Source organism: Scyliorhinus torazame, chromosome 13, assembly GCF_047496885.1.
Source record: "Scyliorhinus torazame isolate Kashiwa2021f chromosome 13, sScyTor2.1, whole genome shotgun sequence".
Lineage (NCBI taxonomy): Eukaryota > Metazoa > Chordata > Chondrichthyes > Carcharhiniformes > Scyliorhinidae > Scyliorhinus > Scyliorhinus torazame.
Genome location: NC_092719.1, coordinates 211,662,653 through 211,675,463, shown reverse-complemented (window position 1 = coordinate 211,675,463; position 12,811 = coordinate 211,662,653). Strand labels below are relative to the sequence as shown.

The following is a 12,811-nucleotide window of genomic DNA, read 5'->3' as shown; positions in this document are numbered from 1 at the left end:
AGAGAATACAGGGCAAGATCCCACAAAGGGTTAACAGCAGCTGCCAGGGAAGGATTGTAAAATGCAGATATCCTTGGTCAAGCAGACTTAGCCAACAAGAGAAACAGGATTTTGAATGAAGCCAAAAACAATGGCTCATGCCTTCATTGAAAGTAAGGATCTGGAAAAGAATGGATGAGGTTCAGTTGAATTTGGTGATAATTCTAGGTGTGAAAATTTGCGAATACCAGGTAAATTAAAGAAAACTGGAGACTATCAGTCTACGAGAAACATAATTCAAAGCCAAAATCAAAGTCAAAATTATGAGCTGAGGACACAATTGGAAAATAAAACTATAGAAATGACAGGAATTAAAAGTAACACCTCTTGAAGTCAAAGCATTTTGAACATCACAAAGGAAACAATGTAATCAGATCAATGAGATGAAGTCATGTCAAAATAAATACTTAGTTGGATTAGAAAGTTTAGATCAAAGATACTTTTTACAATCAAAGAAAATAAAAGTTACTTTACAATAACGTCATAAAAACTTAACTGTTAAAAAGAGAATATAAACCCAAAGAAAGGGGATAGCAGGCAGAACCAGAACTCAGAGAAGGAATAAGAGAAGCAGCTCAGAGTCAGATTACAGTCAGCTCGGCCATGGGAAAGAGACAGGGCAAAGCAGCCGAGCTAAAATAGCTAATACATCTAAGGAAGACTAGAATTTGAAGAGTAGGCAGAGTCAGCTCAGAGACAGCCAGCAGAGTCAGCTCTCATAGCTTGGTACATGGGAAAGATAGGACACAGCAACTGAGCTAACCAGCGAATACATCTAAAGAAGACCAGACTTTAAAGAAGATTGATTGTCAAGTTGGGCCTGAAGGTCCCTTCAACCAACCAGAAGGATCCAGAAGCAAGATCTTGTTACCTTTCTGTAAAGACAGTAATTGCAGCTTTTAAAAGAAAAAATATAATAATAAAATAACTTAATTTAACCTGAAATAGTGGTTATTCCAAAGTCTACTTTACTTACTTAGCAATGCGGGACCCAGGATCGATGCTACTAAGTGGTAAGTAGATGAAATCTTCGGTGAAGATATGGGTTGTACCGGGGGATAACTTGAAAACATAGTTTGACCTGAACAGCACCCACTGAAGCTTGCATCGGAGTCAGGGAGTGAGAATCCCTGATAACCATTTAGAATGTCGGCCCTTTTTGGTATAGGGGGACTTCTAAGAATAGTGGTGAGTTTTCAAAAACAAGCTCCAGGGTCCCAGGTTCGATTCCCGGCTTGGGTCACTGTCTGTGTGGAGTCTGTACATTCTCCCTGTGTCTGCGTGGGTTTCCTCCGGGTGATCCGGTTTCACCCACAGTCCCGAAAGATGTGCTGTTAGGTAATTTGGACATTCTGAATTATCCCTTTATGTATCCGAACAGGCGCCGGAATGTGGCGACTAGGGGCTTTTCATAGTAACTTCATTGCAGTGTAAATGTAAACCTACTTGTGACAATAAAGATTATTATAATAGGGTGAGATGCAGTAGAGTGAGAGGAGGTTCATGTGAAGCATAAAGACTGGCATGGACCAGTTGACCCAGTTGTGCTGCACATTCGACGTAACTATAAACACTGGCAAACCCACACAGGTATTTTTAATACTGGGACCATTTTGGTAGATCACTGTTCCCCAGTCACAACCCACCCAGGACCACCATGAAAACCAATCACCCTACCCCCACCCCCAACCCCCACATCTCACATGACATAGCAACAGATCTGTTGGCAGCACATTGCTGTGTAAAAGCAAGTTTCTAGCACTATCAAGGCCAGATTACATTGAACAGTTTAAAGTTCTGATTGAAATCAATAACCAGGGACCTGCATTTTCTGTCGACTAGCTTTTAAAGCATGTTAGGAGTTTCTCCCAGCTACCTTCTTCAGAAATGCGAGGGATTTGGCCCCCAGTAATAGGAGGGATTTGGCTCCAATACGCTCCCTCATATTTATGAACTCTTCGCAGCAAAGCTTCCCAACATTCATCCTGAATGAAAATTTCAAGTTGAACACACCAGTTACGAATTTCTCAAAGATTTGAGAATGCAGTTCAAAGGATTTAATGGCCTCCTTCTGTGCCACAAACGACTACGAACTTATTGTGCATCTAGGACTACATCCTAGAGTTCTAAAGGAGATAGCTGATGAAATAGTGGAGGCTTTAGTTATGATCTTTCAAAAGTCACTGGAGTCAGGGAAAGTCCCAGAGGATTGGAAAATCACTGTTGTAACCCCCCTGTTCAAGAAGGGAACAAGAAAAAATATGGAAAATTATAGGCCAATTAGCCTAACCTCGGTTGTTGGCAAGATTCTAGAATCCATTGTTAAGGATGAGATTTCTAAATTCTTGGAAGTGCAGGGTCAGATTAGGACAAGTCAGCATGGATTTAGTAAGGGGAGGTCGTGCCTGACAAACCTGTTAGAGTTCTTTGAAGAGATAACAAATAGGTTAGACCAAGGAGAGCCAATGGATGTTATCTATCTTGACTTCCAAAAGGCCTTTGATAAGGTGCCTCACGGGAGACTGCTGAGTAAAATAAGGGCCCATGGTATTCGAGGCAAGGTACTAACATGGATTGACGATTGACTGTAAGGCAGAAGGCAGAGAGTTGGGATAAAAGGTTCTTTTTCGGAATGGCAACCGGTGACGAGTGGTGTCCCGCAGGGTTCAGTGTTGGGGCCACAGCTGTTCTCTTTATATATTAACGATCTAGATGACGGGACTGGGGGCATTCTGGCTAAGTTTGCCGATGATACAAAGATAGGTGGAGGGGCAGGTAGTATGGAGGAGGTGGGGAGGCTGCAGAAAGATTTAGACAGTTTAGGAGAGTGGTCCAAGAAATGGCTGATGAAATTCAACGTGGACAAGTGCGAGGTCTTGCACTTTGGAAAAAAGAATAGAGGCATGGACTATTTTCTAAACGGTGACAAAATTCATAATGAAGTGCAAAGGGATTTGGGAGTCCTAGTCCAGGATTCTCTAAAGGTAAACTTGCAGGTTGAGTCCGTAATTAAGAAAGCAAATGCAATGTTGTCATTCATCTCAAGAGGCTTGGAATATAAAAGCAGGGATGTACTTCGGAAGCTTTGTAAAGCATTAGTTAGGCCCCATTTAGAATACTGTGAGCAATTTTGGGCCCCACACCTCAGGAAGGACATACTGGCACTGGAGCGGGTCCAGCGGAGATTCACACGGATGATCCCAGGAATGGTAGGCCTAACATACGATGAACGTCTGAGGATCCTGGGATTATATTCATTGGAGTTTAGGAGGTTGAGGGGAGATCTAATAGAAACTTACAAGATAATGAATGGCTTAGATAGTGTGGATGTAGGGAAGTTGTTTCCATTAGCAGGGGAGACTAGGACCCGGGGGCACAGCCTTAGAATAAAAGGGAGTCACTTTAGAACAGAGATGAGGAGAAATTTCTTCAGCCAGAGAGTGGTGGATCTGTGGAATTCATTGCCGCAGAGGGCGGTGGAGGCCGGGACGTTGAGTGTCTTTAAGACAGAAATTGATAAATTCTTGATTTCTCGAGGAATTAAGGGCTATGGAGAGAGGGCGGGTAAATGGAGTTGAAATCAGCCATGATTGAATGGTGGAGTGGACTCGATGGGCCGAATGGCCTTACTTCCGCTCCTATGTCTTATGGTCTTATGTTCAAAATACAAAGGTTATTTCTCAAAGTAACAGAGGGCAGCCCAACCTGGTTTATCAGATACAGGATCTTGGTCAGAATGTGAGCACATTTCCGAGGATTGATAGGAGTTTCGTTAAACACTCGAGCCTGTGATAAAACAGAAAAAAGAAGTGTTTCTGTTGCGTCATTAACAATCTTAGTAATTCTATAGGAAAAGCAGAACAGGAGGCAGGAACGAGACTGTCCATTCGGCCCATCAAATCTCAACATTATTAATTACCTGACCATAAAATCTAATGCAGTTCTCGGCAGCAATTCAATTCCATTCATGGCATACTTAAATTGCCTCTTTTTTTTTTTGAATGCAACACCCAGATGCTGTAATTATAACAAGCATTGTCTGCGGTCTCATAAAAGATCTGAATCAGTTGGGTGAGGCTAGACAAAAGCAACAGGGAAAATCATTTCAGTGAGTAAATGGAAGAATGCAGCACTTCACATTAACATGCTGCTGGCTTCCCTCTGGAGCTATTCAATTAAAACCACACACACAGGCACACGGGCACACGGGTACACACACTTCAATTTAACTTACTTTCCATTCTCTCGCAAAAAGTGATGGTTATGGGTACCGTAACAGGAATGTTTAATATTATGAGGGGAATTGATTGGTGAGACGTGGAGATGTTTCCACTTGTGCAGGAGTTCAAAGCGAGGGCCATAAGTATTAGGTAATCACTAACAAACCCAAGAAGCAGAAATCTCTTTCCTTAGAAAATGCAGAACTTGCTACCACAAGGGGTAGCTAAAACAAATAAAACAGATGCATTCAACAACAAGTTAGAATCTAAAACACAGGGGTGTGATCTCAGGATAAGGAGTCGACCATATAGGACTGAGATGAGGAGACATTTCTCCATTCAGAGGATTGCGAATCTTTGGAATCATAGAACAGACACCTTACAGTGCAGATGGCCATTCAGTCCATCGAGTCTCCACCGACCCTCTGAAAGACTACCCTACCCAGGCTCTTGCACTGCCTTACCTCGTAACCCCACCTAACCTTTAGACATTAGGGGGCAATTTAGCATGGCCAATCCACCTAACCTGCACATCTTTGGACTGTGGGTGGAGCACCCGGAGGAAACCCACACAGACACGGGGAGAACATGCAAACTCCATACAGGCAGTCACCCAAGGTCGGAATCAAACCCGGGTCCATGGAGCTGAGGCGGCACTGCTAACCACTGTGTCTCCATACTAACCAATCATCTAAGGATTGTGGATGTTCCATCAGAGAATACATTTAAGGTTGGAGATAGACAGATTTTGGGTCTCTCTGGGAAGCAAGGGATATGGGGAACAGGCAAGGAAATGGAGTTGAAGCCCAAGATCAGCATGATGGTATAGAATGGCAGCACAGGTTCGATGAATGTGTGATCTACTCCTGCATCTTGTGTTTTTATAAACTGATAAGAAAGGAATAGAAGGATATGTTTCTGGATGAAGTCGGGTACGAGGAGGCTCCTGTGGAACATAAATAACAGCTTAGATTGATTTCTGTGCTTTTTTCTAATAAAGTAGTTGTTGGGATGTGGGGGCATTGTCGATAAGGCCAGTGTTCTACTGCCCATCCCCAACTGCCCTTAAACGGTGGTGAACTACCTACTTGAAGCACTGGAGCCCAATGTGGTGAAGGTATACGCGCAGTGCTGCGCGAATGTGAGTTCCAGGATTGTGAAACAGCGACAGTGAAGGAACACCAATATTAGTTCCACGTCAGGTTAGTGAGAGACTTGGAGGGGAACTTGTAGGTGGTGGTGTTCCCATGCATCTGCTGCCCTTGCATTTGGTGGATGAGGTCATGGGTTTAAAAGGTGCATGTCAAAGGAGCCTTAGTCAGATTCTTCAGTGCACCTCGTAGATGGTACACACTGCTGCCATTGTGCATCGGTGGTGGAGGGAGAGTGCGAATGTTTAAGTTGATGTATGGGGTGCCAATCAAACGGGCTGCTTTCTCCAGGATGGTGTTGAGCTTTGCATGTTGTTGGAGCTGCACTCATCCAGGCAGGTGTAGGGTATTCTATCACACTCCTGACTTGTGCCATTTGGTCCTTGACAGGCAGTGCGGGCACCTCACCCCAGCCCTCTATAATCAAGCCAGACTGGGCACTTGCCATAATTGGTGGTCTCTGTAGATCCATGATCTGTTTTGTGCCACTAACTCTGTTTATTTTACTTTCCACTGTAATGTCAAGCGAGCTCACTGGGAGGCTATAAACCCAAGATCCTGTTAGGGCCAGGGTTTAGAAAACTCCAAAGTATATTATGGAGTTCACCTGAACTATAACTGTTTATTGAATTTGGCTAGGATGAGCACAAGGGTCTGCCTCTCAGGTGATATTCAACAGAGTACTTAGGCACTTTTAATCAAAAAAACAAGCTTTATTCTAAGAACTTAGTTAACATTTATATAAACACACACAATAAGAATTTGTATTGTTGCGTTTGCTTTGTAAGAGGGGAAAATTGTTGTTTGGGAAAAAAATTTCAATAAAACATATTTTTTTTTTAAAAAAAGAATTTGTATCAACTACAAACATAAAGACCCCACACAGCTACAGTAATCTATGTATAACCCTTAATGAATTCCCCCTTAACTGTTCCAATTCAATAACAAAATCCAAGTAAAACCAGAAACCCCTTTTCAAAGGTGTGGTCCAGAACATTCTTACTGGTATAAGACGTGTTAACTCTGTTCCCCTTTCCAAACAGCAGGTTTGAGTTCCTTCCAGAAAGCAATTATCTCTTTTAAGTTATAAAGCAGTCTGGAAACAGCTTTTAAAATGAAGATAGAGAGACACTTCTTTCAACCTGTGCAGTTCAAACCAGTCCAAACCCAAAGCAAAAGTAAAACTCACAGAGCCACAGTCAAGCTCCACCCTATCAATGACATCACTGAAGCCATGTGATAAGACAAAAACATTTCTTAAAGGGTCACTCCCATCACAATCCTCACAACTGTAGTGAGGAGAGCGTCGGATCACAGCTTTCAAAGCTGCAATATGGATCTCCATTAATGGTCACCATGCCCCCAGACAGACACACATCCCACCCATCAAGGGCTTGTGCTGTATAGTAATCCACAATAGGAACCCTTGCTGACCTCCCCGAAGGTCAGGGATTGTTGGGGACAATGTGACATCCCAACAGCTGACGGTACGGAAACTGCGACAATAGCACGGTACAGAAATTACTGCTCACCTCCTGCAGAACAGAACTCTTCTCCAGGTGCTGGAATGGGTTTGAACCCCCACCTAGGCAAAACAAGAGGCAGTAGCTTTATAAAAATCATCCAAACAGTGGAAACAAGAGCAGCCAACATTTATATAATGCCTTAATACACAAAACATCCCATATTGGAGCAGGAGTGGGCTTCTCGAGTCTGCTTCACCTTTCACTAAGATCATGGATGAATTTTTACCTGAACTTCCTGTCTATCCCCATATTCCTTCATTACTCAAGTGTCCAATAATCTAGCAGGTCTCAATCTAGGTAGCACAGTGGTTAGATTTGATTCCCAGGTTTGATTGCTGGCTTGGGACACTGTCTGTGCGGAATCTGCAAGCTCTCCCTATGTCTGCATGGGTTTGCTCCTGGAGCTCCGGTTTCCTCCCACAAGTCACGAAAGACGTGCTGTTAGGTGGATTGGACATTCTGAATTCTCCCTCCGTGTACCCGAACAGGCGGCGGAATATGGCGACTAGGGGCTTTTCACAAACTCCATTGCAGTGTTCAGGTACTACTTGTGACAATAAAGATTATTATACTGAGTATTCCTCTGGAGTAGAAAATCCCTGCACCACAGTGTAGATAAGTGGATCATGAGATGGTTAAGAAAGGGACCTATACAAAATAGACTGCAGTGATAGAGCAGGGCATGGCTATTGAGGGATTTAAAGACAAGTGCTCTCTTGACGGCACGGAGAGATTGAGGGTAGGAATGATGTGGGAGCAGGCCTTAGTATGGGACAAGGCAGCATTTTGCACCAGTTTATGGTGAGCAGGTGTGGGGGGGGGGGGGGGGGGGGGGGGGGCAGCTGAGGTAGCCAGTTTTGCAGAGGGGTTAATGAAAGGTTTTGATAATGAATGGCAAGTGGAGTCTAAAACTCAGTTTGAGGTCAAAGAGGACAGCCAGGTTTCAAGCGACAAGGGAGGGAGTGGAGTCAGCAAGAAGAGAGTTTGCTGTGTAAGCCCCAGTTGGAGAAAGTTGTGACTCATCGGCCTTGCAGCCGATTGGAAAGTCTGCTGCCTCACAAATCAGACACTGAGATGTAGTGTTATCAGCAACTTGAGGTTTATGCAAACTAACAGTAATACACATTTAAACTTTGTACGTCGCTCTGAATGTCCATACTAGGTGGTTCATAAAGACAACATCCAGCCCAGATAGGAGGAAAGGGATTAAAATTATTACGTGACATGGACAAGGTGAAGCCAAGATATTATTTCAAGCCAACTCTGGTCTGTAATATACAAACGATGTAAACTCACATTAAAAAATAATCTTAAAAATATCCTTACTGAGTGATAGCCACCCAGTTAAGATAATAGAATGAAACACTCGTATGTTCTACATTTTCATGCATGAAACGATCTGTCGGGGCTGTACGCAAAATACTTTTCACTGTACCTCAGTACACATGACAATAAATCCAAAGCATTTCAAGGCTGAGATGCAAAGCTGAATATTCAACATGTATGAGCTTGATGGTCCAAATTGTCACTCGTCTTTGACAATTCCTGTTTCTATTTCTGCCCTTTAGATATCCGAGTGTAGATTGCATTCCAATGCATCTAAAGTCATTCAAAAGCCAGATGGTGAAATAGACAATCATTTTCTTTAATACCAAGTTTATTTACAGAATGCAACATGTAACTTCTTCCTTTTAAAAAAAATAAATTTAGAGTACCCAATTCATTTTTTCCAATTAAGGGGCAATTTAGCGTGACCAATCCACCTAGCATGCACATCTTTTTGGGTTGTGGGGGCGAAACCCACGCAGACACAGGGAGAATGTGCAAACTCCACACGGACAGTGACCCAGAGCCGGGATCGAACCTGGGACCTCGGCGCCGTGAGGCTGCAGGGCTAACCCACTGCGCTACCGTGCTGCCCTTGCAACTTATCATAGATTATCATAGAATTTACAGTGCAGAAGGAGGCCATTCGGCCCATCGAGTTTGCACCGGCTCTTGGAAAGAGCACCCTACCCAAGGTCAACACCGCCACCCTATCCCCATAACCCAGTAACCCCACCCAACACCAAGGGCAATTTTGAACACTAAGGGCAATTTATCATGGCCAATCAACCTAACTTCTTTCTTAACCATCACCACGCTCTTTATACTCTTTTGAAGAGAAACAATAATCAATAAATTAAACAAAAAAGATAGGGGTGACCTCGCTGGTTGAGCACTGTAACTAAATCAAAAAGTCAAAGGAAACTTAATAAATTAAACCAAAATGTCATTCCCAGGGCAGCACGGTAGCACAATGGTTAGCACTGTCGCTTCACAGCTCCAAGGTCCCAGTTTCAATTCCCGGCTTGGGTCACTGTCTGTGCGGAGTCTGCACGTTCTCCTCGTGGCTGCGTGGGTTTCCTCCGGGAGCTCCGGTTTCCTCCCACAGTCCAAAGACGTGTAGGTTAGGTGCACTGGCCAGGCTAAATTGCCTTTAGTGGCCAAAGGGATTGGGTGGGGTTGCGGGGTTACAGGCATGGGGCGGAGGTGTGGGCTTAAGTGGGAGTGCTCTTTCCAAGGGCCGGCGCAGACTCGACGGGTCAAATGACCTCCTTTATAAATTCTATGTCTATGATGCATCCCAACCCCTGTGGCGCCCAATGGTCGCGGAAAGCCTGAAGAATGCTGGTAGACACTGCATGTTTCCAATCAAAGTCCACCAGGCTCCAAATATAGCCACAATAGAACATAGAACAAAGAACAATACAGCACAGGAACAGGCCCTGCGGTCCTCCAAGCCTGCACCGGTCATGGTACCAACCTTTGCCAAAACCCTCAGCACTTCCTTGTGCCGTATCCCTCTATACCCATCCTATCCATGTGTTTATTAAGATGCCTTTTGAACGCCGTACTAGAGGAACAGAGTCGAATCGGACGACCCCTCAACCACCCACAGTTGATGGTCACCATGGCCAGGTCCAGGAGCAGGCTTATAAGGAGGTCTTCCTCCCTCTTGCCCTGTGTTTTGCACCAGATGACTGAAGACGAGGAGCGTGGGACTGAAGTGCAACCAAAAGTCGAGGAGTACCCCTTCAAATAACTAAAAGGGGCTGCAACCTCAGGCAATCTATATAAACGTGGAAAGTGGTCTTCCTCCCTCTTGCCCCAGATGACTGAAGATGAGGAGCGTGAGGCTGAAGTGCAACCCAACGTTGAGTACCACCCCTTCAAATAACTAAAAAGGGGCTGCAACCTTGGGCAATCTATATAAACGTGGAACACAGATTCCCCTTCACCTTAGAAGGGACATTTGGCCCGGGAATCTGTGAACCACCTTAATCTATGCTTGCGTAGTACTGCTGCATGCAGCACCCTCTTCACCAGGTCCCCGATAAAGAAACCTCAATAATGGTACTCTTTTAATAACACTCAAGATACTTCCCTCCGTATACTTTGTTAATAGTGCTCAAGATACTTAATCAATCAATACCCTCTATCTGTATTTCCTTAATCTTAATAACACTGTTAATGTTGCATTAACAATGGAGAGGGATTTTGAGCCAAAATTACAACTGTAAAGCAGGCTAATGCCATTTTCACATGCAGTCTGTTCCTTTGAATTCAAAGACGAGGCAAGGACTTGCATTTATTTATAACACCTTCACAACACCTTTGACTCCTCCACTGTCTTAATTATTACATCCTTCAGTCCTGTAACAGCCTCCCCGTACAGGCGCCGGAATGTGGCGACTAGGGGCTTTTCACAGTAATTCATTTGAAGCCTACTTGTGACAATAAGCGATTTTCAATTTTTCATTTCAATTTCACTGAAGGGTTCAGAGCAAAATGCTAACTCCAAGTATTTGCTCCACAAATACTCCAGGATCGCTCTGGAGTATTCAGGAATTAAGGATTTCCAGGACACCGATCAAATTCGATACCAAGGTTACCAATAGTTGGTTCCACATCAGGCAGGTGGCAGGGAGAAGGATGGAATCAGCGGATATGGAACCAAGTTTCTGGTAGGGACCTAGGACACTGACTTCAGATGTCCCAATATTTAATTGGAGAAAATTCTACCCATCCAGTACTGGATGTCAGAAAAGCAGCGTGGCAATGCAGTGTGGAGAAGATAGTAAAGATAGAGCTAGGTGTCGCCAGCGTACATGTGGAAAATGACTGTTTCAGACAATGTTGCTGAAGGGCAGCATATAGTAGGAAAAACGGGAGGCAGCCAAGGATAGATCCTGGGGGACACCGAAGCTAACAATAGCCAAGCAGGAAGAGAAAGTAAGCAGGTGATTCTCTGCGTCAAATTTTGTTTGATAATGCTCATGTGAAATACCTGAGGATGTTTTATTATGTTAAAGGTGCTACACTAACGCAAGGCATTGTTGTTGACTGATCTGTTGCGTTATTTCTGTAGGTCATGCCTGAAACCAAAACATAGAATTTTGTCTGACATTGTCGATCACCAAAAGGAACCATGTCTTCAGGCATCAAGCCAAACTTGCACAAATAATCTGATTATAATGTCAGTTTGACCCGATTATATTGTCAGGTCTCCTAAGACACCGACATTCAGAGTGCAACAAGCGATTCAGTGTAAATTTGCAGTTTTTGATTTAACTATAATTTCATCTGAACAAGTCTGCATTCTTAGACTTAGATCCTCTAGTCCCACGTGAGACAATGGGCAGCAAGACTCTTGCCGCTGGGCCAGCAGCAATCTCTTTTGTTCCAACCAAGGTGGTGTGCTTCTCTTTGAGGTGCTCCTTAAATATACTTTGCAAAGTCTTCTTTGGCCGGTTTGGTCTTTTATCAACTGGCGGGGTCCATTCTACTGCCACTCTGGCAAGCATACATCTGGGAGGCGAAGGAAGTGTTCCTGCCAGCATCAGTCACCTCTCCATTACGATTTACACCAGCACCTCTAACCAGTCCACTGCAACACTTCCTTGGTGGTGATGTTGTCTCTCCACATGATGTCCAGAATCTTACGTACACCATGCTGATGAAAGACCTTTGCTGTTCTCTTCCATCTCGCTGGTATAGACTGTGCTTGGTACTACTATAGACATATCGTCACTACTTCATGGTTGCGATGATGGTGTTGGATGCCTTGACCCTGTGGAGCCGCTGGAAGACCGATGCTGCTTTACCGTTTGGTGGATGTCAATCTCTACATCACATCCCTGTGGATGTTGCTTCCAAAGGAGGGGAAGTGGTTGATGTTCTCAATGCTTTGTTGCCTGATGGGAGGGCCTTGATGCTGTCCAGTCATCACTGTCTTGGTCTTCTCACATCTGATGTGTAGACCAACCTTTGAACCACTACTCTCAAGACCGGTGGTGCATTCACAGTGTAAAAATGAGAAAAATCTCAAGGATCTTCACAACGAATTGTAGAAGTGAAGGCCAAAGATGGGAATTGAGCAATCAGAAAATCTGGAGAAAACGAAGGGTTAGAGGGGTCCCAAACAATGTTGTGCCTCCACCACACCATAACTACCGGTTATCTTAGCGTGGGGACATTGAGGCTAAATGTATTTGCTATACTTAGCTTCAGTTAATTCAGTACTGCTCAAGGACCTCCTTATCAATAGTGCTAGCAGTGGTTCAGTTGGTAGCACCCTCACCTTTCAGTTAGAAGGTTCTAGAGTCAAATTGCACTCCAGAGATTTCAGCACAAATGTTTATCAGTTAGTGTACACTGAGGGAGGCACTGTCTTTCAGATGCAGCATTAAACAGAAGGTTATCCTGCTCTCTCAAGTGGGTTTAAAAGTTCCAACAGTTCAAGAAGAGCAGGTCAATACTTGTCCCCCCAGCCAATGCCACTAAAACAACAAATTACCAATATTACCACATTGCTGTTTTTGGGGGGTTTGCT

The 12,811-nt window shown here is 44.0% G+C and overlaps 1 protein-coding gene across 2 annotated transcripts in view; it reads right to left on the bottom strand.

Annotated features, from left to right (window-relative positions):
• LOC140388595 (coatomer subunit gamma-1) overlaps positions 1–12,811 on the bottom strand; it is a 95,670-nt gene that overhangs the window by 73,891 nt on the left and 8,968 nt on the right. For both annotated transcript variants that reach the window (XM_072473026.1, XM_072473025.1), the window contains exons 2-3: positions 6,943–6,995; positions 3,745–3,825 (exon numbers count right to left, since the gene is read on the bottom strand). In XM_072473026.1, coding sequence (XP_072329127.1) covers positions 3,745–3,825; positions 6,943–6,995 — 134 coding nt within the window. The remainder of the gene's footprint in view (positions 1–3,744; positions 3,826–6,942; positions 6,996–12,811) is intronic.